We start from the raw sequence: 23,378 nt of genomic DNA on the forward strand, positions 1-23,378 counted from the left end.
TCCAGCGTTTTCTCTTTTTATTCCAGATTTCTAGCATTCAAAGTATTTTGTTTTCGTATAAAAATAAGATGGTTTCTAAAACAGGAAAAGGTCTTAATGCCCCAGAAATCTGTTGCTTTTTGCTAGATTTCAACTTCTCTGGCCACATACTTGCTTCTTACCATATCCCTAAATTTATTCTCTTTACAGTAATGCATCCAGTTACCTCTTGACCTCATTGATTCTAACTCTTCAGCAACTTTCCTTGATAAATTTACCTAGGTCAATTACTTTTTGGTACAAAAGATCTGTTGGACTCCATTTATAACTGTTGTCACCTCTTACTTGAACCTTTCACGATAGTAAACAATTGGTCTAACACAGCTTTCAATTTTAAAAAATTCATTCATGGTATGTGGGTATTGCTGGTGAGGCCATCCCTAATTGCCCTTGAGAAGGTAGTGGTGAGCTGCCTTCTTGAACAGCTGCAGTCCATATGGTGTAGGTACACCCACAGTGTTGTTAGGGAGGGAGTTCCAGGATTTTGGCCCAATGATAGTAAAGGAACGGTGATATATTGTCAAGTCAGGATGGTGAGTGACTTGGAGGGGAACTTCCAGGTGGTGGAGTTCCCATCTATCTGCTGCCCTTGTCCTTCCAGATGGTAGTGGTCATGGGTTTGGAAGGTGCTGTCTAAGGAGGCGTGGTGAGTTCCTGCAGCGCATCTTGTAGATGGTACACACTGCTGCCACTATATGTTGGTGGTGGAGGGGGTGAATGTTTGTGGATGGGGCGCCGATCAAGCGGGCTGTTTTGTCCTGGATGGTGTCAAGCTTCTTGAGTGTTGTTGGAGCTGTACTCATCCAGGCAAGTGGAGAATATTCCATCAAACTCCTGACTTGTGCCTTGTAGATGGTGGACAGGCTTTGGGGAGTCAGGAGGTGAGTTACTCGCCATAGGATTCCTAGCTTCTGACCTGCTCTTGTAGCCACAGTATTTATATGGCTAGTCCAGTTCAGTTTCTGGTCAGTGGTAACCCCCCAGGATGTTGATAGTGGGAGATTCAGTGATGGTAATGTCATTGAACATCAAGGGGTGATGGTTGGATTCTCTCTTGTTCATTGCTTCAATACAGTGTATAGTGGGTGAATGGACATGAAAATGCCACAGCTTGCGTGGGGGGACATGATGGGCCATAGGGAGTGAGTGAGGGGGCCTTACCTTGGCATGGGGGGCATGTGGGGCTAATAGAAGTTGTTTGGGGTGCCTTATCTTGGTTTGGAGTCATGAGGGGCTATAGGGGGTGGTTGGGTGCGTGAGGTGGCATGGATAGGGCATGGGGAGTGTGTAGGGGGTGAGGGGGTGTCATGGCCTTTATGTTTTTATTTTAACTGGGATGGAGTTCCACAGCATCAACGCAGTCCTTTTAAACAGCCCGCCTCTGCATCCGGCAGCCCCTGTGGCCTCCTCCGACCTCTTTCCCGAGTTGGCTAGTCCAACTCCAGCCCGCACTCGCTCCCGGCAATGAACACTGCTTGGGGAATGAGTGGAAGTTAGTGACTGTGGAGATAAAGGAGTGGAAGAATGCAGGAAATGGTGTGGGCAGGATCATTCTGGATTGGTTAAGAGTTTATAAAGATGGAGCTTGGGAGGTTAGTAAGAAGAGCATTGGAGAAGTTAGCCCTAGAAATAATAAAAACATAGGTGAGGGTTTCAGCAGTGGTTGTGAGGTAAAGGGAAGTCAGGCGATGTTACAGAGGCTGAAATAATAGATCTTGGGAGTGAATAGGATATAGGATTTGAGATTCAGCCTGATGTTAGTGATTGTGAACTGCCTGGTTCAGACTGGAGAGGAAATAGGATGAAATTGGGGGCAAGGGTGTGCAGTGCCAAAAAGGACAGCTTCAGTCTTGTGAATACTACAATAGGGAAAGCCATAGGCCTGAATTTTACCTTTGCCGGGCATGCCCGATCGGTGGGCCCGGGCCCAGACAGGAAGCGGGCACCCGCCCATGATTTCACACTGGCTGGCCAATTAACGACCAGCCAGTGTGAAAAGCGTGCTGAAAAGCTCAGCGCTGCTGGGGTGGGGGTGGGAAGAGGGCAGGCGATGACGTTTCCGCGGGCATGGGTGAGCACTGTGAGAAACCTCCCCGAAGGCAGGCAGCTGCCTCAGGGAGCTGGAGACATGAAAAAGCTAAAATAAAGAGTTTTAAAAGCTGAAAAAAGCGTCCATGCATCATAATCAATTGTCTGAACATATAGCTGATAAAATGCTGTCCACAGATATTTATTTTTATTTTATTTCATCACGGAAATTTCATCCCGTCCTTGGATGAGGTTTGATGAAAAATGCAAAGGCTGCCTGGCTGATTTGCCTGCCCACTAATCGTAAGGTTGGACAAACAATGAAAAATCAAAGTCAATTGCGCCGTTAATGGGCTCAATCATCCTCTTAATTGTTGGCGGGTGCGCTTCTGACTTTTGCGTGCGCCCGCTGAGTGAAATATCGCGTGAGTGCACAATGATGTCGGGACGCTCGCCCGACATCTTTTTGCTCAATTTTACACCCGATCGGGTTGGGCATGTGCCCGCCCATGGGACGTAAAATTCTGCCCATGGTTAATATTTATTGTGAAATCTCACTGAGTATCATTCATAAATGTTTATAAATGAAACGTCTAGAAGCTACAAGTCATGAAGATTGGATTTCTTGCACCTTTTTTTTGGACTCCTGTACCGACTGGCTTTGACTTATTCTTTCCCGTTATTTATTCAAGCAAGACAAGTAGATTACCGATATAGCAACCAGACGCATGCAATGACCAATATTTCCGCTAATTTCTCTTTGTGGTGCACAGCCTGTTTGTTGCATTCCGTGAACTCTAAAATTTCTGTGCGGTCACACTTGCGCCCATGTTGTAATGGAAGTTGGTTGTGCATGGCCTGTTCGATTCACTGCACATTACATTGTGGATTACACACAGCCTGGAAGGAATGTTGGCAATGACCTCCCAATATTCTTAAAGCAACAGTAATAGTATTCTAAATATGGAAGCTCATACACACTTTGAATAGTCAGGATGTAGTTCTTCCGTGCCATTCCCTCCACATTTGATGCCACACAGGTATAAGTTCCACTGTCTGCCAGCTGGGAACGAGCAATTTGCAGTTTGCTTCCTCCTGACAGGATGTGCATCTCTAAGGACTCGGCATTTGCTGAAGTAGAAAATAATACAATAGCAAATTCTTTATCAGGTTCTTTTGTTAAAGTCTGTTATCCATTTCCATTGCCTTAGGAAAATGGATTATTTGAAAAATGAATATTCAACAATTCATATTTATAGTATATTAATGTTGTGAATTGATTGTTCTTGTGAAACCGATTATCATTGAAGGAAAAGGAAACAACATCTGTATCCCCTCAAACATATATAACTAGTGACATTATTAATGATTTAACTTGTATTTTAACTTGCTATTCATATTCCATTTAAATCCAAAATATTTATTTTATTTACTGCAAATGCAGTGTGCAGAATATCTAAACATACAACGAAAAGATTAACAATCTGTACAAAAGTGACCAAGAAACAAATAAGAGCTAAAAAAGGTAAATTAGTTTGAAATGAAGTGTACAAAGCATGTCATTCTGGACATTTAATTTCATAATATATAACATAACAGACAAAACCAAACAATATGTATAGGTACGGTGCTATCCAACTAATTGTACATTAATGCAGATTTATCCTGAAATGTCTTTTGAGAGCTAGTGCAGCATCTGCATTGGGTACTCTCCTGGGTTGTCTGGGAGTCTCCAAAAATGACAAATTGCTCAAGCACTGTTGCTAACAACCTGACAGCAAAGCAGACCTTGGTACCTGTGGTTTGTGCGAAATTATTCCCTTCACCTGCACACAGGCAGCGTCATGATTCTTGGAGCATCTTATACAAAACCTCAAGCAAAGATACTTATTTACAGGGGCTCAATTTTTATAAGGTAAATTTGAATAACATTTGCAAACTGCAGGTAAGTGTCACATGATCATGTCACACGACTGACCCTTCAGGAATATGTCTAAGCAAAATTGGTAGGCATATGCCAGGTAGTGGACCATACCCAGAGCTGGGGCAAAGAAGCAGAATAATCTATTTTTTTCACTGGTGCAGTGTGACTCACATAAGGTGAGAATCTTCCATTAAGCCTTTGACCTCAGTTGTGTCACTTGAGCACCAAACAACCAACTGTACAGCTAACTGCAACCATAATACTTAGTACAGCGTTACAACTATAACTTGCGGTGTAGAATTAATAATTGTAAATATTTTACTATTTAGTTTACAGATAAGATAAAAAACTACAAAATGTGAATGAAATAAAATCTGCAGGTTCTATGATATTTACTTGACTAACCGGCATTAAGTGAGAACCCCCCCGCCCCTGCACGATAACCAAAAATGATTTTTCTTTTTATCTAGAAAATGACATTTGTGCTGGTATTTCCAGTTGTACCATTAGGGGGCATTACCTATCCAGCTTGATGGAAGCAAAAATATCCTTTTTATATATTTAATCAAATGCAACAGTAGCAGTAGCTTACCAATGGTCCTCCCGTTCTTCAGCCATGTTAATGTAGGTGGAGGAATGCCAGTAGCATCACATGCAAAAGTAACAGGGTTGCTAATGACCTCATTGATTTTTTCTTCTGCCAGACCTTCAATACTGGGTGGGACTGTATGAGAAATAGAACACTTGAGAGGTGCAAAATTATAACTTCATGTTTTTCCTGGCAGATACTTAGAGTAATTTGGAGCTTTAAGTTTATCTTGCTGCACAGGAAAATAGCCAAGATTTGCAATGCCTCTTCCTGTATTACGCTTCTCAACATTTAAAAAGACATTTAAAAGAGGCACTCAAAAAACATGTGACTGACAGTGCATTTCCTGTGCTATAGTTGTATTTAGACACCGCACTGCATTGTAGAAACATTATCCATCCACTCATGAGTGACATCACGGTGAAATGTGCATAGCGACAAAGACAATGGGCAGGAATTTTATGGCCCCATTTTGGCAGCAGCAGGGCCATAAAATGTAGCAAGCTATTCAAAAGTCTATTGACTTCGGTGGGACCATAAAATTCCACCCAATGTATCTTATTCATCATCTGCTGTACAACTTTATCCCCTGCTCACTTCAGGCTGCTGGTTCTTCCACACATTTCCATGAAATACCTCATCCAAGTGCACATGCTTTCTTTGCAAGTCCATATGGTGAGTATCAGCATAATATTCAACTGCGGGACCATAACAATCAAATTCAATTCTATCCTGGCACAATACCTTCCCCACCCCTGTCACACACACACACACTTACCAATAGGGCATAAGATGGTTTTTTTTACCCTGCCTAGCCTGGAGAGGCTGTGATCAACTAACTTGCTCTAGAACCGGGATTAAATCTGGACCCATCTGGTCTATAAGGCTCAGTGAATGCACTTACTGAGGCATTAGGGCACCTCAACAACGGTTCTTCAAAATTATACCATCAAATGTTTTTGGGACGTAAGGAGCCTAGAAGAGTGTTATTTTATGCTCTGATGATGTGTTCTGGCAGGACTGATCTTGCATTGTGTGTTGTCAAAACACAGAGGGAAAGAACGCCAATGATGTTCTACTGACAATGATGCCCCTTTAAACACCACATAATCATACTTTATTAATTCCAAATAAAAGTGGTTTAAGCTCAATGAGCAAGCTAATGGATTATTTTAATAAAGATACAATAGGGCTATGAATTGCTAGGCTTTTGCAACAGCACAATATTCCCACTCCTTTGGTCCTGGCACTGAGCCTGTTTTGCTTTATTGCTCTTTGAGACGCCAGCAAAAAAAAAAAGCAACAAATTACAGAAGTTAGGTCTGGAATTTCACATTTTGTTTTACAGCTTGTTTCATAATTCTACTAAAATATGTTGAGTAACAATATTTACAGGAAACATTTGTTATATCCAAGATACTGACATAACTTTAAAAATTCCACCATCTTGTCAACAACTTACATTCCTGCTAACATACAGGGAGGTATCTCAGAATGCATCATAAGTTGTGGATACTGAGCAGGCACTGAGCAAGAGGGAGTGGAGGATTACGTGTCAGCTTTAAGTTCAGTGGTAGCTCTCCCACTTCTGAATCAGAAGGTTTTTGGTTCAAGACCCACTTCAGAAATGTGAGCACCTAATCGAGGCTGACATTTCGGTATATTACTGAAGGAGTGTGACACTGGTGGGAGGCGCTGCCTTTTGCATGATACATGGCCCCTGTTTAATGCCTGCCCTTTCAGGTGATGTAAAAGATCCTATGGTACTATTTGAAGAGCAAGAGAGTTCACCTGGTGCTCCAGACCGCTTTCAGGCAACATCACAACAGATTGCTTGTGGGACCTTGCTATGTGCAAATTGGTTTCCGCATTATCCTTGCTTCAAACCGTTTCCAAAAGTGTTTAATTCACTAACACTTCCCTTCTAGGAATGCACACTTTTAAGAATTTCTATTGATCTCTTTTGCCTTGCTCACCTTTTGATTCCCTTCTCCTGTTTGATTTATTTTCACAGCCACATCGCCTTCTCCTTCTTGTCTCTGACTTATTCTATGTGCAGTTCAAATAAAATTCCATCCTTCATGTTTTGGAACCACCCATGATTACAGCTTTCTCCTAGACATACAGACCTGAATATTGCCATTGGCATGCAGGGGCGGGCATCATGAGATTCACACTCAATGCCATGCGCTGCCACATGCACACCCTGTCATTAATCTCAGATCATCTTTCGACAGCCTCGAATCTCAGTCTCTAAACCCCACAAATCCCATGTCTACCTCCATCCCAAGATCCACAAATAGGACTGCCCTGGTCAGACCCATTGCTTCAGCCTTTTCTAGCCTCACAGAAATGATTTCTTCCTATCTTGACTCTGTTTTTCCCCATTGTCCAATTTCTTTCCACTCACATCCACAACTCTCTGTCACCTTCTACTACCTTCAACAGTTTTGAGTTTCCTGGTCCTTTCACTATGGATGCCCAATCTGTCTACACCTCCAATCCCCACCAAGAAGGTCTGAGGGCTCTTTGCTTCTTCCTTGAATGCACCAGTTCCATGGGATAAGTGGTATGTTCTTTGCTCCAGTCTACTCAGGTTCCTTTCCTCAGTTCTTTTTCTGCTCTCGCCCCATACTGGAACATTTTATCATCTTAGCTTTCAATTTTCACCCTTCCCTCAACTTCACATTCTCCAGCTCCAATTCTTCTCTTCCCTACCTCAATAGCACCAATTTCTGTCCACCAATATCTATTATAAGCCTTCCAACTCACAGCTGCTTTGACTACACTTCCTCCCATCCTGTTTCTTGTGAGGACTCTAATCCACCCCCCTCAGTTTCTCCGTCTCAACACATCTGTTCTGACATTGCCACCTTCCATACCACTGCTTCCAATATGTCTTCCTTATTCCTCAACCGAGGATTCCCATCTACATTGGTTGATAAGGCCCTTGGCCGTGCCTGTTCCATTTCCTGAACTTCTGTTCTCACCCCTTTCTCTATCCCAGGACCATGATAGGGGCATACCAGCATCCAAATTCAATGATCATCCTCTACCATTCCTGCCACCTCCAGCGTGATTGGCATAATAGCAGAGTAGGTGCCAACAAATGAAGTTAGATTTGGAAAGTAAAACACTGAAGCTTCAAACTACTGACACCTAGTGACAAAAAAAACTTTAAATGCCAGGACTGGTAGTAACTGCTGGTAATTAACCCATCATAGGCCAAGGATCAGTCTCCATGTTGGTTGACAAGGCCACACTTGAGTGAGGGTGGGATGTGGGTGGTGGGGAGGGGGGGTCGCTAACTGGGAGGGGGGGATTAGGGGAGCCAGAAAAAAGGGCAAGGAGTGGCTCTCAACAGGCCTTCCTGCTCCCCAAGGCTGGGTCCCTTGATCAGGCACTTAGTGCCTTTGAATGAGGGACACCGCCTGGAGCCTGCAATTTTGGGATTTTGCTTTTCGGACTCCCTGCACCATTGCCTTGTCCACTGCTGGTTAAATACTAGCGGCGGCAGGATAGGACCCTTAAGTGGGCATTAATTGCTCACTTAAGGGCCTCAATTTGCGTTGCAGGAGGGGAAGGATGCCCCTGAGGCTTCCCACCCCGGACTTAATCGAGGCAGAGGCACAAAGATGGCAGGGTCCTCACCTCGCAACCTCTAGCCCAATTAAATGCACCCCCTGTCTCCAAATCCACCTCGGGGGAGGGCATTAAAATCCACCCATTGTCACCAGTTTTTTGTCATATTTGCATCTGAAAACAAATTATATTTAATTTGTTAGTCAAACTTACAATACCCAAACATCTCTCCACAATTAATATTCCTAAAAAAAACCCAGCTTACCATGTACATTGAGGTGGAAATTCCTATCTACTTGTCCAGCAATATTTGTAGCTTTACAGACATACTGGCCTGTGTCTGAAACCTACAGCAAAAAATACACAAAAAATATTATGGAAATCTTCAAAAGTACAGTTGAAAACAATGCAATTTTATAGGATTTAATAATCTTCATAAATTATTATTGATGAGGGTTGCATCAGTAACCAATTTAATCCTACACAATATAAAGATAATTATACATTAACAAGCACTAGTTAATTCCTTACTGCCGAGCTTTTCAATTGTGCTGACATTCCAGAAATATAAATGTAACATTTTAAAAAATTATCCATATTATTTGGATTTAGTTTATCTGAACAGACAAATTGAACCATTCATTTTTGAAAAGGAGGAACTGAGAGAGGATCCTTTAGGGGTACATTAGGATATTAAACAGTCAAAAGCATAAATTGAAGGCAACTTTGCAAATTCAGAACTTTGGGAACAGGTTCAATCTAGTGAAAAGCAAATTCAGAACTAATGTCAGGAAGTTTTTCTTCACACAAAGCGTCATTAACACATGAAACTCATTTCCAGGAAAGGATTGGGGTGGAAATTGGCAGAACCATTTATGAGGCAAGAGCAAAGAACAGCAGGTGCTGGAAATCTGAAGTCGAAGCAGAAAATGCTGGATATACTCAGCCGCTCTGGCAACATCTGTGGCAGGAGAAACAGAATTAATTGCCTGAATTTTCATCCTCGAAGCAGGTAGTGGGAGTTGGGAAAATTCCTGGCTTGGCCCGCCCGCCTCGGGAGAAAGTGCCTGCAAAGGTGGGATCTTCATTTCCGGGGGTCTGGTGTGGGCTAGGGTCAGGCCAGCTGACCTGGGAAAGAGTTTGGAGACAGCCACAGGGGCTGCCGGGTACAGAGACGGGCTGTTTAAAAGGTCCGCCTTCGTGTTGTGGGACTTCATCCTAGTTAAAATAAAAACACAAAGGCCCTCCAGCCCTCATCCCAAACATCCCTCATGCTCCAAACACTCCCCATACCCCATCCCTGTCACCTCATGCTCCCCACACACCACCCATGACCCCTCATGTCCCCTACATCAAGCTCTACCCTTCCACCCACCTCCTATGGACCTTCATGCCTCCAATGCCAAGCTCTGCCCTTCCACTCACCCTCTCATGCCCCCAATGCCAAGTTATGGCACTTCCATGCCCATCGACCCACTATACACTGTTTAGAACCAATGAACTCTACAGTGACAGTAGGATATGTAAAAGAAAAGCTTTAAAAAAATTCATTCATAACTTTCTACTATGTTAAAAAAGTCACTCCACTAGAAGGCAATAAAAGTGTCAATCGTCCAGACCCTTTAAAGTATCAATAACAGAAACCGCAAGCCCTTGAAATGACTTAACCTTGTGGAAATGACTTAACCTTGTGTAAATAAACATTGTGAAATTGACTGCAAAGATTAGACAATCGGACCTCAGACAACCATTACTATTGTTGAAACAGCTACGTCCCAGAGAAAATATTGCTTGATTGACAGTTCAAGGGTCATAGAGGGCAGGTGGAAGGGCAGAGCTTGGCATAGAGGGCCATTGGGGGTGTGTGATAGTCCTTTGATTTTCTGGTCAGAACTGTCTAAACAGCGTAGAACTGAATATAAGTTTCCACCTTCTGGTTAAATAGAAAATAACTGCCTTACATTGGTTACTTTAGTAAAGACAGTGGCCTGGATTTGCCTTGCCCGCTGGTGTCAGGCGTGTTCAGTGGCGTAGTCGGACAGTATGGCACGATTGGTTTCACGACAGCGTGAAACCAGTTCGCGATCGTCCGCTCAGCCCGCCGATGGTGGGCTGCGTTCCTCACCATCAGATGTTGGGAACCTCATTGTAATACATCAACATATCATTAGTAGGCCTGCCCGCCGGAATTGTACACCCCCTCTGGATCATCCGTCCACATCGGCAAGAAAACATGCCAACGTGTTTCACAACAGCACATAAGCGACGGGCACTTGATGGGCTGCACGGGATTTCAAGGCTTGTTTGACTACCTTGCTTCAGTCAGCAGTTGCAGACATCAGCGCCAGGCTTCACAGACAGCACCACATCACTTTTAGGGGGACTCACAGCAGGTCTCTACCTACCAGAACAGATATATTGGGTGGCTTTTCAATGGCTGCAGGGCTTGCTTGGCAAAGGGGGAGAAGTAGCCTCAGTCAAGGGAAGAGGTTGCAGGATGAAGGCTGTTCTGGGGAAGGGGGTAACCCAGGATGTGTATGTGGGGGCATATGTTGATCTGTGCAAGTGGCCTCAAGATGGTGAGGGCTGAGGAGGCAGTCTCCAGAGGAGATGAGGCCAGATGGACATGTGAGGCTATGTGTGTGTGAGGATGGGTGGTGATGTCCCTTGAGCTGGCTCAGTGAGTGAGATGCCAGTGAATGTGTGGTGAGCATGAATGTGTGAGTTTAGAGTGATGAGATGGTTGCCATACCCTGACTGCATGGATGAGATCATTCATCCTCTATCTGCATTGGATGGCCAACCTCTTCTGTGTAGCATTGGCACTGATCACCACTGCCATCACCTACTAAGCTGGAGTGGTAATGTTGCTGCCCTCCTGTGGCCAGAGCAGGGATAGAATATATCACAACGGGCCTCCACGGCGCCCAAAGAGCGCTCAAGGACTGCAATCTTCTAGCCTTTCGGGCCCATGTCTTCTTTGCTGTAGTCCTATATGGTGTCTGGCGTGATGAAGCGGCAAGGTGATGGTGAGGCAGGTGAATCGGAGCCCGTCCACCATGGAAACGGTGTGTTTCCCGGGAATGTATAAATAATGTGGTGGGTTTGGGATGATATGGCGTGAAAGCCCCCCATCGCGGCCAGCAGGTAAAACGTCATTTACCTGCCCGCTACCGCACTTAGTGCAAATCTGGGAAGATTCCACCAAGTGTCCAGCATCCAGCACCTGGCTGCGTATTCTAGGCTAACGCATTAGAGCGTTGATGAGAGAGTGCTGCAACGTCGGAAGTGTGGATTATTTAATTTAACCACAGTAATTTAATCTCTGAATTAGCTCTAGCCCAGACTGATGGGATAGTATCAGCCTGTTGAGTTTAATTCTACTGTATTGATGTTATTTTTGCAACACCAGGCATTTTTAATCATTGTGAATGCCTTCCAGTCTGTCTGATGAGACTATCTGCTGGCTGTGTGGGTCCCATTTGAAATGTGTTTCAACAGTCTTAATCCAGTTCCCAGTGGGGAGAACTTCCCTGCCCCTATTTCCGCATTAACTGACAGGACCACCCAGAGAGGCAGAATGCAAGTGTGAGAAATTTTTAAAAAAGTGATGGTGGTGCAGTAGGGGGTGGTCTTCTGAGATAGATATTGAGGCATAGTGGAATTGAGGGAGTTGCGCCAAGATTGACCTGGAAGTCCAAGATGCTAACACTGGGCGCTTGAAATGTGAACTGTTCCATTTCCCAGCGCCAATGTGAATTCTGTATCCTGAAACATAAGTAACATATCCTAGAAAATCTTGTTCTGTTTATTTTGCTGCTGCTTCTCCCAGTCCCTCACAGTGCTGGCCAGACAGTCTCATTTTGTGTCGAGACTGCAAGGGATTCACAGTGATAAAAATGCTGTGGTTTTACAATAATAGCATCAATATTGTAGAAACTCAGCAGGCTGGTACTGTGCAAGGACCAAGAGGCTGGAAAGAAGAAATAGCAACACAACACTGTAAGACTGGTGTGCTTTGGGGGTGAGTGGGGCGGGTAGACACTTAGTGCGATGGACAGGGGTCAGAGCTGCAGGGAAACCCATGGGCAGAAAAATTGAATAAGGCCTGAAAATGGGCACGAGGATCACAATGCTCGATTAACCTGCACCCATTCATTGTGATGCCTGGTAATTTAAATGATAATAGCATGGAGCCCAGTGGTAAATGCATGAGGCCCAGGTTCATGTGAGGCTAGTGCTGCTTCAAACTGTCAAGTTGTGTGTTGTGTTGTGTGGCACTACCACTTGTGCTAATTGGGATAGATTTTGAACAGATAGAGCAACTCAAAATTGGACAAGATTGAGGCGCTGTGGGCCATCAGCAGCAACAGAATTGTATACATCCACAATCTGTATCCTCACGGGCTGGCATATCCCCCAATCTACCATAACCATCAAGCCGAGGGATCAACCTTAGTTCAATGAAGGGTTCAGGAGGACATGCCAGGAGTAGCACCAGGCATACCTAAAAATGTGGTGTCAACCTGGTGAAGCTACAACACAGGACTATTTGTGTGCCAAACAGCGGAAGCAGCATGTGATAGAGCTAAGCAATCCCACAACCAATGGATCAGATCTAAGCTCTGCAGTCCTGCCACAGCCAGTCATGAATGGTAATGGACAATTAAATAACTAACAGGAGGAGGGGGCTCCACAAATATCCCCATCCTCAATGATGAGGGAGCTCAGTACATCAGTGCAAAAGACAAGACTGAAGCATTTGCAACCACCTACAGCCAGAAATGCCGTGTGGATGATCCATCTCGGCCTCCTCCTGAGGTCTCCAGCATCACAGATTCCAGTCTTCAACCAATTCGATTCACTCCACATATTTTCAAGAAACGGCTAAAGGCACTGCATACTGCAAAAGCTATGGGCCCTGATAATATTGCGGCAATTGTACTGAAGACGTGTTCCAGAACTTGCTGCACCCCTAGCCAAGTTGTTCCAGTACAGCTACAGCACTGGTATCTACCCAGCAATGTGGAAAATTGCCCAGGTATGTCCTGTCCACATAAAGCAGGATAAGTTCAACCCAGCCAATTATCACTCCATCAGTCTACTCTCTGTCATCAACGAAGTGATGGAAGGTGTCGTCAACAGTGCTATCAAGCAGCATTTACTCAGCAATAACCTGCTCACTACTGCTCATTTTGGGTTCCATCAGGGCCACTCAGCTCCAGATCTCATTACAGCCTTGGTCCAAACATGGACAAAAGAGCTGAACTCCAGAGGTGAGATAAGAGAGTTAAGGCCCTTGACATGAAAGCAGCATTTGACTAAGTGTGGCATCAAGGAGCCCTAGCAAAACTGGAGTCAATGAGAATAAGGGAGAAAACTGTCCACTGATTGGAGTCAGACCTAGCACAAAGGAAGGTGGTTATGGTTGTTGGAGGCCAATCATCTCAGTCCCAGGACACCATGGCAGAAGTTCCTCAGGGTAGTGTCCTAGGCCCAACTATCTTCAGTGGCTTCATCAGTGATCTTCCTTCCATCATAAGGTCAGATGTGAGGATGTTTGCGGATGACTGCACAATGTTCAGCACCATTTACAACTCCTCAGAAAGTGAAGCAGTCCATGTCCAAATGCAGCAAGTACTGGACAACATTCAGGCTTGGGCTGATAAGTGGCAAGTAAGATTCACACCACACAAGTGCCAGGCAATGACCATCTCCAACAAGAGAGAAACCAACCATATCCCCATGACATTCAATGGCATTACCATTGCTGAATTACCCCTGCTATCAACATTCTGGGGGTTATCATTGATCAGAAACTGAACTGATCCAGCCATATAAATACTGTGGCTACAAGAGCAGGTCAGAAGCTAGGATTGCTGAGACACCATCTGTCCCCTTTCAGGATGCTAGCACTCGTTCTCCCATCACTGCCACTCACCCAATGTCCTTACTGTTGCCTGTCAGATAGACAGACTAGAATACTGTCCATGCCAAGGTGGTGCAGTTATGAAGTAAGGATTCCTAGGATCGAGCTGCTTGAGGTCATCCTGCAAGGTCAACTGTAGTTTCCTCCACTACAATTAGCAGTCTTCCTCCAGCAGTATTCAACCAGTGGCATAGCACTGCATAGAAGCACTGGGACAGGGATAGGTTCATAGAAGACATGCACAAAGGGAATGCACAAGGGTGATTTGACTTTTGTGTGTTAATGACAATGTTTGATTTAAAAATTAGGTTTGTAATTTTTAAATTTTTTAAAATTTCAGTATAATGGTCAACCGAATGCTCTGATGGTCTTTAACAGAGGAAAAGTCAAGTGCGTGACTGTTGATGAATGGGGAATTGACATTGTGTTCACTGAGGCCACAGTCAAATAAGTTGATCATGGAGAACCCGGTCAGAAAGTGGATGCTTTGGTTGCCTCTTCCCATCCTCTTGGTCCACCTTAGCAGGTCCCTGATGGCAAGGGCTGTTCCCTCACGGTGGCAAGGTTGTGCAGCACGCAGCACAGCATGCTGAATCTTGACATACACACTTGCCAAGTACTGCAGGGCTCCTTCAGACAGTCCCAACCGCTTAAGCACCCCAAAGAACACATTTCGCATTGCAACATGGTTTTCATGACATGCATGTTGCTCGTGTGTGGGTTGTGCCCCTCCCACAAGTCATTAGCCATGTCATCAAATAAGGTTAACCCTTGTAGCCTTGTAGTCATCCTCTGGTTTGTCATAGTGCTCAAATGCAGATGGCACCATGGACTGCTGCACAATGAAGGCATCATGACTGCTGCCAGGATACCTGGCACTGACCTATACAATACGTTGCATAAGGTTGTATACCAGCTGCACACTGAGGAAATGCAATTTCTTCCAGTTGTAGTACATTTCAGAGTTGACTTGCAGTGCCCAGAAAGTGATACATGTGCAGTCAATGGCACCCTGTACAATGGGGAAGCCTGCGATCCTAGCGAAGCTGTATACTTCTTTCACCTACATGTCTCTGGCCTGACAGAATGAAATCTATTCAACTCTTTTAGAATAACAAGTCTCAATGACCTCCTTCATGCAACACTTGACAATGAATTAAGGGATGTTGCAATATCGCCTACTCTAGATTAGAATTAGCTAGATACATAAAAGTTTATCACCATTGTCACCTTCACAGCCACTAACAATGCTGTCCTAACCCTGCTCTGAGTGAAGTGGAGATGTCTAACACACTGTGCCTTGCTGAGTTCAGGTGAGAGAATTGTTCACTGAGGGCTCCTCTCTTCCAGTAGCTTGTCTTGCTCTGTTTCTTGCCATTTTTTGGATTAAGTGGGTGCAAGCTATTACACCCATGTTTGGGATCAATGGTGTGTGAAGAATCCTTGAAATCAAGATAAGTTGTTCAGCACCTGCTACACCACTGCCTCTGTAACTTTAAGCAACCCTGGAAGCCATCAAACACTTCTACAATTGCAGCAACAGTCAGTAGAAATCAATCAGCAACTAACCTGAAAGTAGTTGATGATCCCTTTAAATAGTGCTGGTGGGGGATGGGTTTACACACCGATTGACGTCATGATTGAACTACTCTGCATACTTTAGGGGGACACTCCCTGCGCGTGTACTAATTCCCTCAACAAAATGGCATCCAGCACAGCCAGCACCAAACCTGTACACATTTTTGAGGGAAAAGGGCACCCGTAGGGATGAAATAATGGGTACTATGTATCCAGATTTTGTGGTCATTGTGACTGTAAGATAGTATGATTCAAATATTATGTCACGGATTTAGACCGCACATCCTGTAAGTCTGTTCTGCTATTGCACCCTCTGCTTTGGAAAGTCTTACCTCTGCACCTGTGATTTCTAGCATTTGCCCATTGGCCAGGGTACGAATATTGTTGGATTCTGTGACTGGCCGCCCATTCTTAAACCAGGTGATGACAGGTGGTGGTACTGCATTTGATTCACATTCCAACATGGCTGTATTTCCAGTGCGGATACTGATTGCGTGAGGGGAATCCCCTGCACGGTCCTTAATAGTTGGTGGAACTGTATGAAAAGCAGAGCATTGAAAACTGTAAATGTGATGCTAACCAAATTGCACCCCAACTCAAAATGAAGAAGAAAATACATGTAAGGACTTCCAGGCTGGCATTCAATCATATCGCTGCTGGTAGCAAATTTTGAAAGTGACCTTTCACACATGTTGGAAGTAAGCCATTTAAACAGACTTTCCAGAGTGACGTGGTAATAGCAACATACTTTACTTTTCTATTCAGAACCATAGTGGAGGACACCACATATTTTGGGAACAGTAGGAGAGAAGAAAAGCTAAACTGAGAAGTGGTAATTAGATGATTCAAGCTTTGGCTTTAGAAGCCTGTATTTTGGAAGGGAATAAAGCAGCAACCACCATTTAATATTGGAGCTATCAACAGAAAAATAGCCCCAAGGAACCTTACAGAGGAGTAAGGAAAGATAGGTATTGAGTCAAAGAATGAAAGATTAGGAGAGATTGGGTTTAAGGAGGAGGATGTTGAAGGAAAAGAGGATGATAGAAAGGCAAAAAGGTTTAAAGAAGGAATTCCAAAATGTTGGGTCTAGGTGGCTGAAAATATAATCATGAATAGTGGGACAAGCGGAAGGGCAATGGACAAGAGGCCATATTCAGAGGAATATAAAGTTTGGATAGTGGTGGCTGTAGCATTGGTTGAGATTGCAGAAATATGAAAGAATGAGGCCATAATAGACTTTAAAGAAGAGAATTTTAAATTTGAGGCACTGAGGTTCTAGAAAGCAATGTAGGTTAATAAGGATAGCTTAAGAATGAGCCAAACTTGGTTTATGATAGGATACAGGCAGAAAAGTTTTGGATGAGCTGAAGTTTATGGAGGGTAGAGGATAGGATGCTGGTCAGGAGAGCAAGGGATATTACAACGATTACAGATGATTACAAAGGGTGTATGTTCTCTCTAATCCTGAATTCTCTTCATCATGAAGACTACGTAGGTACCACTTCCACCTTCTAGAATCACTTCTCTCTGTCTTACTTCTCATGTAGATGGGCTGAGTAGAGGAGATGGAAGAAAAGATAGAGACTAAAAGAAATTCAGAGCTAGGAGTGGAGGGGAATTGGGAGAGGTTTAGCTTGGTGAATAAGGAAGATGAAAAGCAGCAGAGACAGCTGAAACAGATAGTCTTTATCTTAGCGATGAAGAAATCCATGCATTCTTTTCACTTACTGTTCAAGCTAAAGGTGGAGAGGGAAAAGGAGAGTGGCTTAAAGGGTGGTTAGTATTATGGAAAAGTAGTCTGGGGTTATCTTTGCTCTCAAACATAATCTTAGAGTAGTGGGAAGTTTTGGTAGAGAAGAGTGAGCTTGAGTAGAACTTAACATAGTAAAGCCAGATTTGACGATGGATGGCTTAGCTATTTGTGCAACAAGATGGATTGATGTTTGCTACTTTTAGACTTGTAGAGAAGATGATGCAAGAGAAATAACCAATATTAGAAGTTAGAAAGATTTTGCTGGGGGCAAGGATGTCAAACATAAGGGTGAGGGACTGGTTGAACAATTTGACAGTTGAAGAGCAATTATTTCAAATTGAGAAACAAAAGCATGGCAGTTGGTGCATACAGCATGCAGTCCTAATTAACTTGCAGTAGGTGCAGAAAGAATTGGATTGAAAGAGGCACTTCTGGGTATGTGTATAAGTGAAGGATGTAAGAAAGTAATTGGAAATTGTCCTGTTAGAGATCATAGGAGTATATAAAGGAAGGTGAGGAATTTCAGTTTTGGTTTAAAGGGAAAGAATGAGTTTGTAGGGAATTTTGATTAATTGATTGTGAGTGAAATACAAAATAATGAAACAGGGGTTTCAAAAAATGTAATCTTCCCTCCATATGCCCGCTTGCTGCTACAGTCAGGGTTGGGGTGGAGGGGAGAGGAAGGGGACACACTGGCTGGACAGTTAGATATGGAAATTGTTGACTATAACACTAAGAATTTTCATTCTAGAGCAGAATGCTTTTAACTAATCTAAGAAATAATTTATATTTTGACTAACTGCATGGCTTTGCAGAGGGCCAAATACTGTTGCTGAATTCTGATTAAACATGCCAATTTTACATCTTGAAAATAACTCAGGTATAATTATATCAAAATGCTGATAGAATGAATGGCATATGTTAAATCAATATGTAAGTATGTTTCTCTAATAGGGTAGGGCAAAGGACTATTTAAAGCACAAAGCAATCTACATTTATATTAATGTAGTTCTTTCCTTTCCTGATTTGGGAGAATAATGTTGGTTATTAACAGATTGCTTGCAGTACTACTTTTTACATCAAACCATTTTTCATGTTCATAGTGCAGATACAAACATGAAAATTAAAAATCATAAAGCATACATACATAATGTCCTGAAATGTGGTTCTTGTGATTGTCATTTCTAACTGGAGGTACAGATTATTGAGTCACCTCCAGTATATATTCAATTTTTCTTATTTGGAATATGTATTTCCAAGTAAATCATGAGTCAACAATCTGTATGTGTTTATTTAAATTGGGATTGGCTTCCTGATGAGAGTTGGACTTGAGCCAGTCGCATGCAGATTGTCAACAGTTTGTAAAAAAAGCAGCTCTAATTTCACTTCATTACCCTAGCTTCCACTGCCAGAAGGTCTATATTGCATTAAAGACAGATATTAAAACCATAAGCTGCTCTTTCTGCCATCCAAACCTGGCTTGTTGGAGATTTGTCATTACACTGCTTGTGTGGGCCTTAAAGTATGGGAATCAACATCTAATTTAAAAGTTGCTGGCATCCTATGGCTCAATGATCTCGCTTAACAATTTAAAAACTCATTTTCTTAATCCATCTATTGGGCAGAAAAATATAAATCTGAACTCATCCAAATTCCCACATAATACGAAGTCAAAATGAATAAACTAATCTATTATAAAAACGTGTAGTCATTCATCCAAATTAGATAGCCTCGGTGCTTATCACTTTTCTCAAACTGAATGATAAAAAATCCTGGCAAAAATGCCAACTTTTTTTTATGATGACAAATGATGGAAATTATCTGATAACTAAAGTGATGATTTTATTTGTGATAAACATTCATATTTAAGCTTCTGTTTTCATAACTAATGCAGATGACTGGACATTTGAAACTGCTTATATCTGAGAATTTTCGGTTACTGATTCAAAGCTCATTAACCGAACTTCATTGCAGATAAACATCTCTAGTTCAATAATTATTTCAATTGAGATTTTAGGCCATTGGTGCTGGATACAAGGTTGAAAAGAATGGTAGAAAGATAAGGTAAATTAAGATTGATGATTAGATGATGATAAAGTTGGGTTTAAAAGCCTGTAAGTAGGAGGAAAGCAAGATTAAAGGAGGCAAGAATGAAGAAAAAACGAATCAAACAGATAGATTAGATGATAAATTCACTACTGAGTTTTGCAATTGCGAGTTTAATTGAAAAAATTCAAATTTGTTGACAAAGCATTCACTATTATTTAGAGTCAGAGTCACTTACAACACAAGAGGAGGCCATTTCGCCCATCGAGTCAATGCTGGCTCTCCACAGAACAATCTGGTCAGTGCCACTTCCCCGCTCAATCCCTATTGCTCTGCAAGTTTATTTCCTTCCAGTGCCCATCCATTCCATTTGAAATCATTGTTTCTGTTTCCACTACTCTTGTGGGCATGAGTTCCAAGTCATTACCATTCTCTGCATTAAAAAGTTATTCCTCATATTTCCCTTGCATCTCTTGACCAAAATCTGTGTTCCCTATTCCTTATACCATCAGCTAATGGGAAGAGTTTATCCTTGTCCCCTTATCTAAACCTGTCATAATATTGTACACCTCTATCAAATCTCCTCTCAATCTCCTTTGCTTCAAGGAGAATAACCCCAGCCTTTAAGTATCTTTCTCCAAGTGTATTTATGCACAGTCTTTTCATCTGTAAGACCATTGGAAGCCAAAGATCTCCTGGCGCAATGTTAGAATCATAATTGGTAGAGGCCCCTGGATGAGAGTTGGAATTAAGCCTGCAGATTCTCAACAGTTTATAAAATTAGCTACTCTCTTAATTCACTGCTATTTCTAATACTGCATTCTATGTTCTAATAATGGCACTTCTTGGTGGAAACACCACGTTTTTCTAATGTGAATATTACTCCTTTCCTCATAGTTCTGATGCCCAATCCCATTTATGGCCTTAGTTTCACTTCTGTGCTTCCTCCAAGGCACTACAAATGCACACAATACTCAAGGTCTACTGGTAACGATGTATTAAGTAAGGCCAATGACAGCACTGCCACAAGTATTTGTGCTATTTGAGATTCCTTTCAAAACTAATTTTTGCAAGTTTCTTGTTGAATTGGATCAGAAAATTACAAAACCAAATAACTTCTTGTGAAAAATTAAGCCGTTCTTAAATCTGTCCTGAAAATGTTTTACTGAAGCAATAAACCCAAACGCAAAGTTTAACTCTCCCTTACCAAGATCATATATACCTTGCTTATCCCATTTTACCCTCAACCATTATTTCATATGGACTATGCCGTTCCTGCACAGCTCTCACGTGTTTCTCATGAAAAATCTATAAAGTATTGCTGTGTTTTCTTTCATCTCTTTGGTCCCTATGCACCTAATTCTGACTGTATTGATATGTACGAACCATAAACAGTGAGGTAAATCTGTTTTTCAGCTTCTCCTGCTTGATTCATGGCTAAACACGCGTACTTTCCTCCATCTGACTGCTTAGCCCGAGGCAGCTGGACAGTTCGTCCTCCTGTGAGACAGAAAGATTTCAGAATCAGACCAGATTCCACTGGTCATCAAACTGAAGAACACTGCTGGACAAATTCTGCAGCTGCTATACATATTTGCATCTATGAAATCCCACAGCAATAAGAAAAAATATTTTCTATAGAATGCCACCATCTATAAATTCTGAAAAGTAAAAGTGAAGAATAGTATTAATTCTGCACTAAAGTACATTTGTTTGGACAGAATCTTAACATTTTTAAGGGCCATTGCTGTCACCTAATGCCTCTGCCCCACTCAATTTCTTCATTCTTTTTGAGTATTTCGTTTTGCAGATTGTCTATTTAGTTTACCATATGCGTGGTTCTTGAGCTCCTATGATCATGGAAATATTATACTAAAGGCTAGGATGTATAATCTAGGACACTAAATTAGACCATTTTCTCAGAGTTTTGCTTTATTGATTTTCATGTGGTGAGAAACTTGCAGACTCTTTCTTGGGGAGGCTTAATGGGATGAATGAAGCCTACGATGGAGTGTATTGTGCAAGGGATGTTGAAGAAATGGGCTGGATGAGCAGAATGGTCTTTTCTCATTTCTTGTTTTCCTATGTTTGATATCAGTAAACAAGATTCAATCTCACTTGCTGATCTTAACTTTTATCTTGATTGAAAGATAAGTGAAAATATGAGCTACATTGTCTTTACTTTTGTAATGTTCCCTCTTTCTAAGACTTATCCCCTGCCTCTGCACCTGTGCGATTTTCGGAATTATACATTGAAATGTCTACCCCTATTTGACCTCATCTTTAAATTAAAATGGTTAAGACCAAAAAGTTACTTAAATAGAATCCAAATGAAAACCCTATAATGTGAACCATTTGAAAGTGTAAACAAGATAGATCTGCCTTTGAAAATATGAAATTACTTCACAAATGTTCATGGTGTGCTTGAATTCCATTGAATTCCATTTGTTACTGTGAAGTGATGGATGGAAAAGCCTGCATGTCAATCATTTTTTATGTAATGCTGCTGCCTTTTAAGACTGATATTATGTTCTCTGCATTCCCACTCCCTCCTCTCTGATCCCCAGTCCAATGAAATATGTGAGTGGCATGGCCTGTAACTAATTACTGTCACTCATACACTGCCTAGCAAGGGATCTAATGTAACAACAGATTACTCTGTCCATAAATGTAAACCTGTCTAGGACAAAGAAATCCCAATTCTAGATATGTGTAATTTCCAGCAGCCAACACAAGCTTCAATGTACAACACCTCTGGAATTATGTGGCTACGCAATGGTGGTTGTAATTCTGTGGGAACCTACCATACATAAGTGGTGGAAACTGGGTCGGGGGTGGGGGGGGGGGGGGGGGGGGCGTTGGTGGTGAGGGGTCGTGGGGGTGCGGTGAGAGGGTAAAAGTTCTGCTTTGTACCCTGGATTCCTGCTACTGGAAGGACAAACCCAACCACAAACTCATCAGATAAATACCAAACACCACAGCAACATTAGATTTAAAGCTACCATTCAAAACCAAAAAAATGCAAATAATTAGTCACATTTGAAAAGTAGTGACTTGGCTTTGAACCTGTGTAGACTCCAAACGTGCTATTGCTTTCAGTCCAGTCATTAGTTATATGGTGCAGTATTCTGTTTACTGCTGGTTTATTATTCTGCTACTGAATACTGAAAAACACCTGTAAAAATTTATAGGAATGAGACAAAGCTGCCATCAACTTTATAATTGAACTGCCACGGTGACAAGGATAGGTTAATATCAAGGACACGCGAGGTACATTCATCAATTATATGAACTTTTAGCAGTAATCTGCTCCCTACCAAAGCCTCAGCTAGTGTAGTACAGGGCTGGATTTTACACTCCATTGGCGGGTTTGAATATGAGGTGGGGGTTCGTAAAATCCAGTGAGTGGCCTTCCTGCTGCCTATCCTCCTGCCCCCTGTATGAAATTTTACAGGTGGCGGTGGAAGCATTGGGCAGCCCGCCTGCCCTTGGGCTTATTGAGGCCCTCATCGCCAGTTAATGACTACTTAAGGGCCTCATCCCACCCCACTGCTATTTTACCCATGGTGGGGGAGGCCCTCACCAAGTGGGTAGTCCAGCAGCTTTAGCTGTGCAGACAGATGTCAAGCAAGTGGGGGGAACCACCTTTGCCATCCCCTGTTCCCATCAGAGACACCACCACCCAACATCACACTTTCCCCTTTAGCCTCCCCTCCTGGCCTCTCAAACCCAGCCCCCCACACCTTTGACCTCCCCCTCCCTTAGGCAGGCCTGCCTACCTGACTCTGGGAAAATCCCCATCGCTTATCTTGGTGTCTGGCTCCAGTGATGATCTCCATTGGGAACTTGCTGTAATCCCAGCAGTGGCCACCATTCCTGCCTAGCTTTGTAGGGACTACAGAGCTGTTGG

At 42.7% G+C, this 23,378-nt stretch overlaps 1 protein-coding gene across 6 annotated transcripts in view; it reads right to left on the minus strand.

Annotated features, from left to right (window-relative positions):
* hmcn1 (hemicentin 1) overlaps positions 1 to 23,378 on the minus strand; it is a 701,874-nt gene that overhangs the window by 149,856 nt on the left and 528,640 nt on the right. For all 6 annotated transcript variants that reach the window (XR_013579326.1, XR_013579325.1, XM_078561403.1 and 3 more), the window contains exons 59-63: positions 20,855 to 20,968; positions 16,002 to 16,204; positions 8,428 to 8,509; positions 4,584 to 4,715; positions 3,049 to 3,198 (exon numbers count right to left, since the gene is read on the minus strand). Coding sequence is in view for 4 of the 6 variants with exons in the window: in XM_078561403.1 (XP_078417529.1) it covers positions 3,049 to 3,198; positions 4,584 to 4,715; positions 8,428 to 8,509; positions 16,002 to 16,204; positions 20,855 to 20,968 (681 nt within the window). In the remaining 2 variants the exon portion in view is untranslated. The remainder of the gene's footprint in view (positions 1 to 3,048; positions 3,199 to 4,583; positions 4,716 to 8,427; positions 8,510 to 16,001; positions 16,205 to 20,854; positions 20,969 to 23,378) is intronic.

Source organism: Cetorhinus maximus, chromosome 17 (assembly GCF_964194155.1).
Source record: "Cetorhinus maximus chromosome 17, sCetMax3.hap1.1, whole genome shotgun sequence".
NCBI classification, from domain to species: Eukaryota; Metazoa; Chordata; class Chondrichthyes; order Lamniformes; family Cetorhinidae; genus Cetorhinus; species Cetorhinus maximus.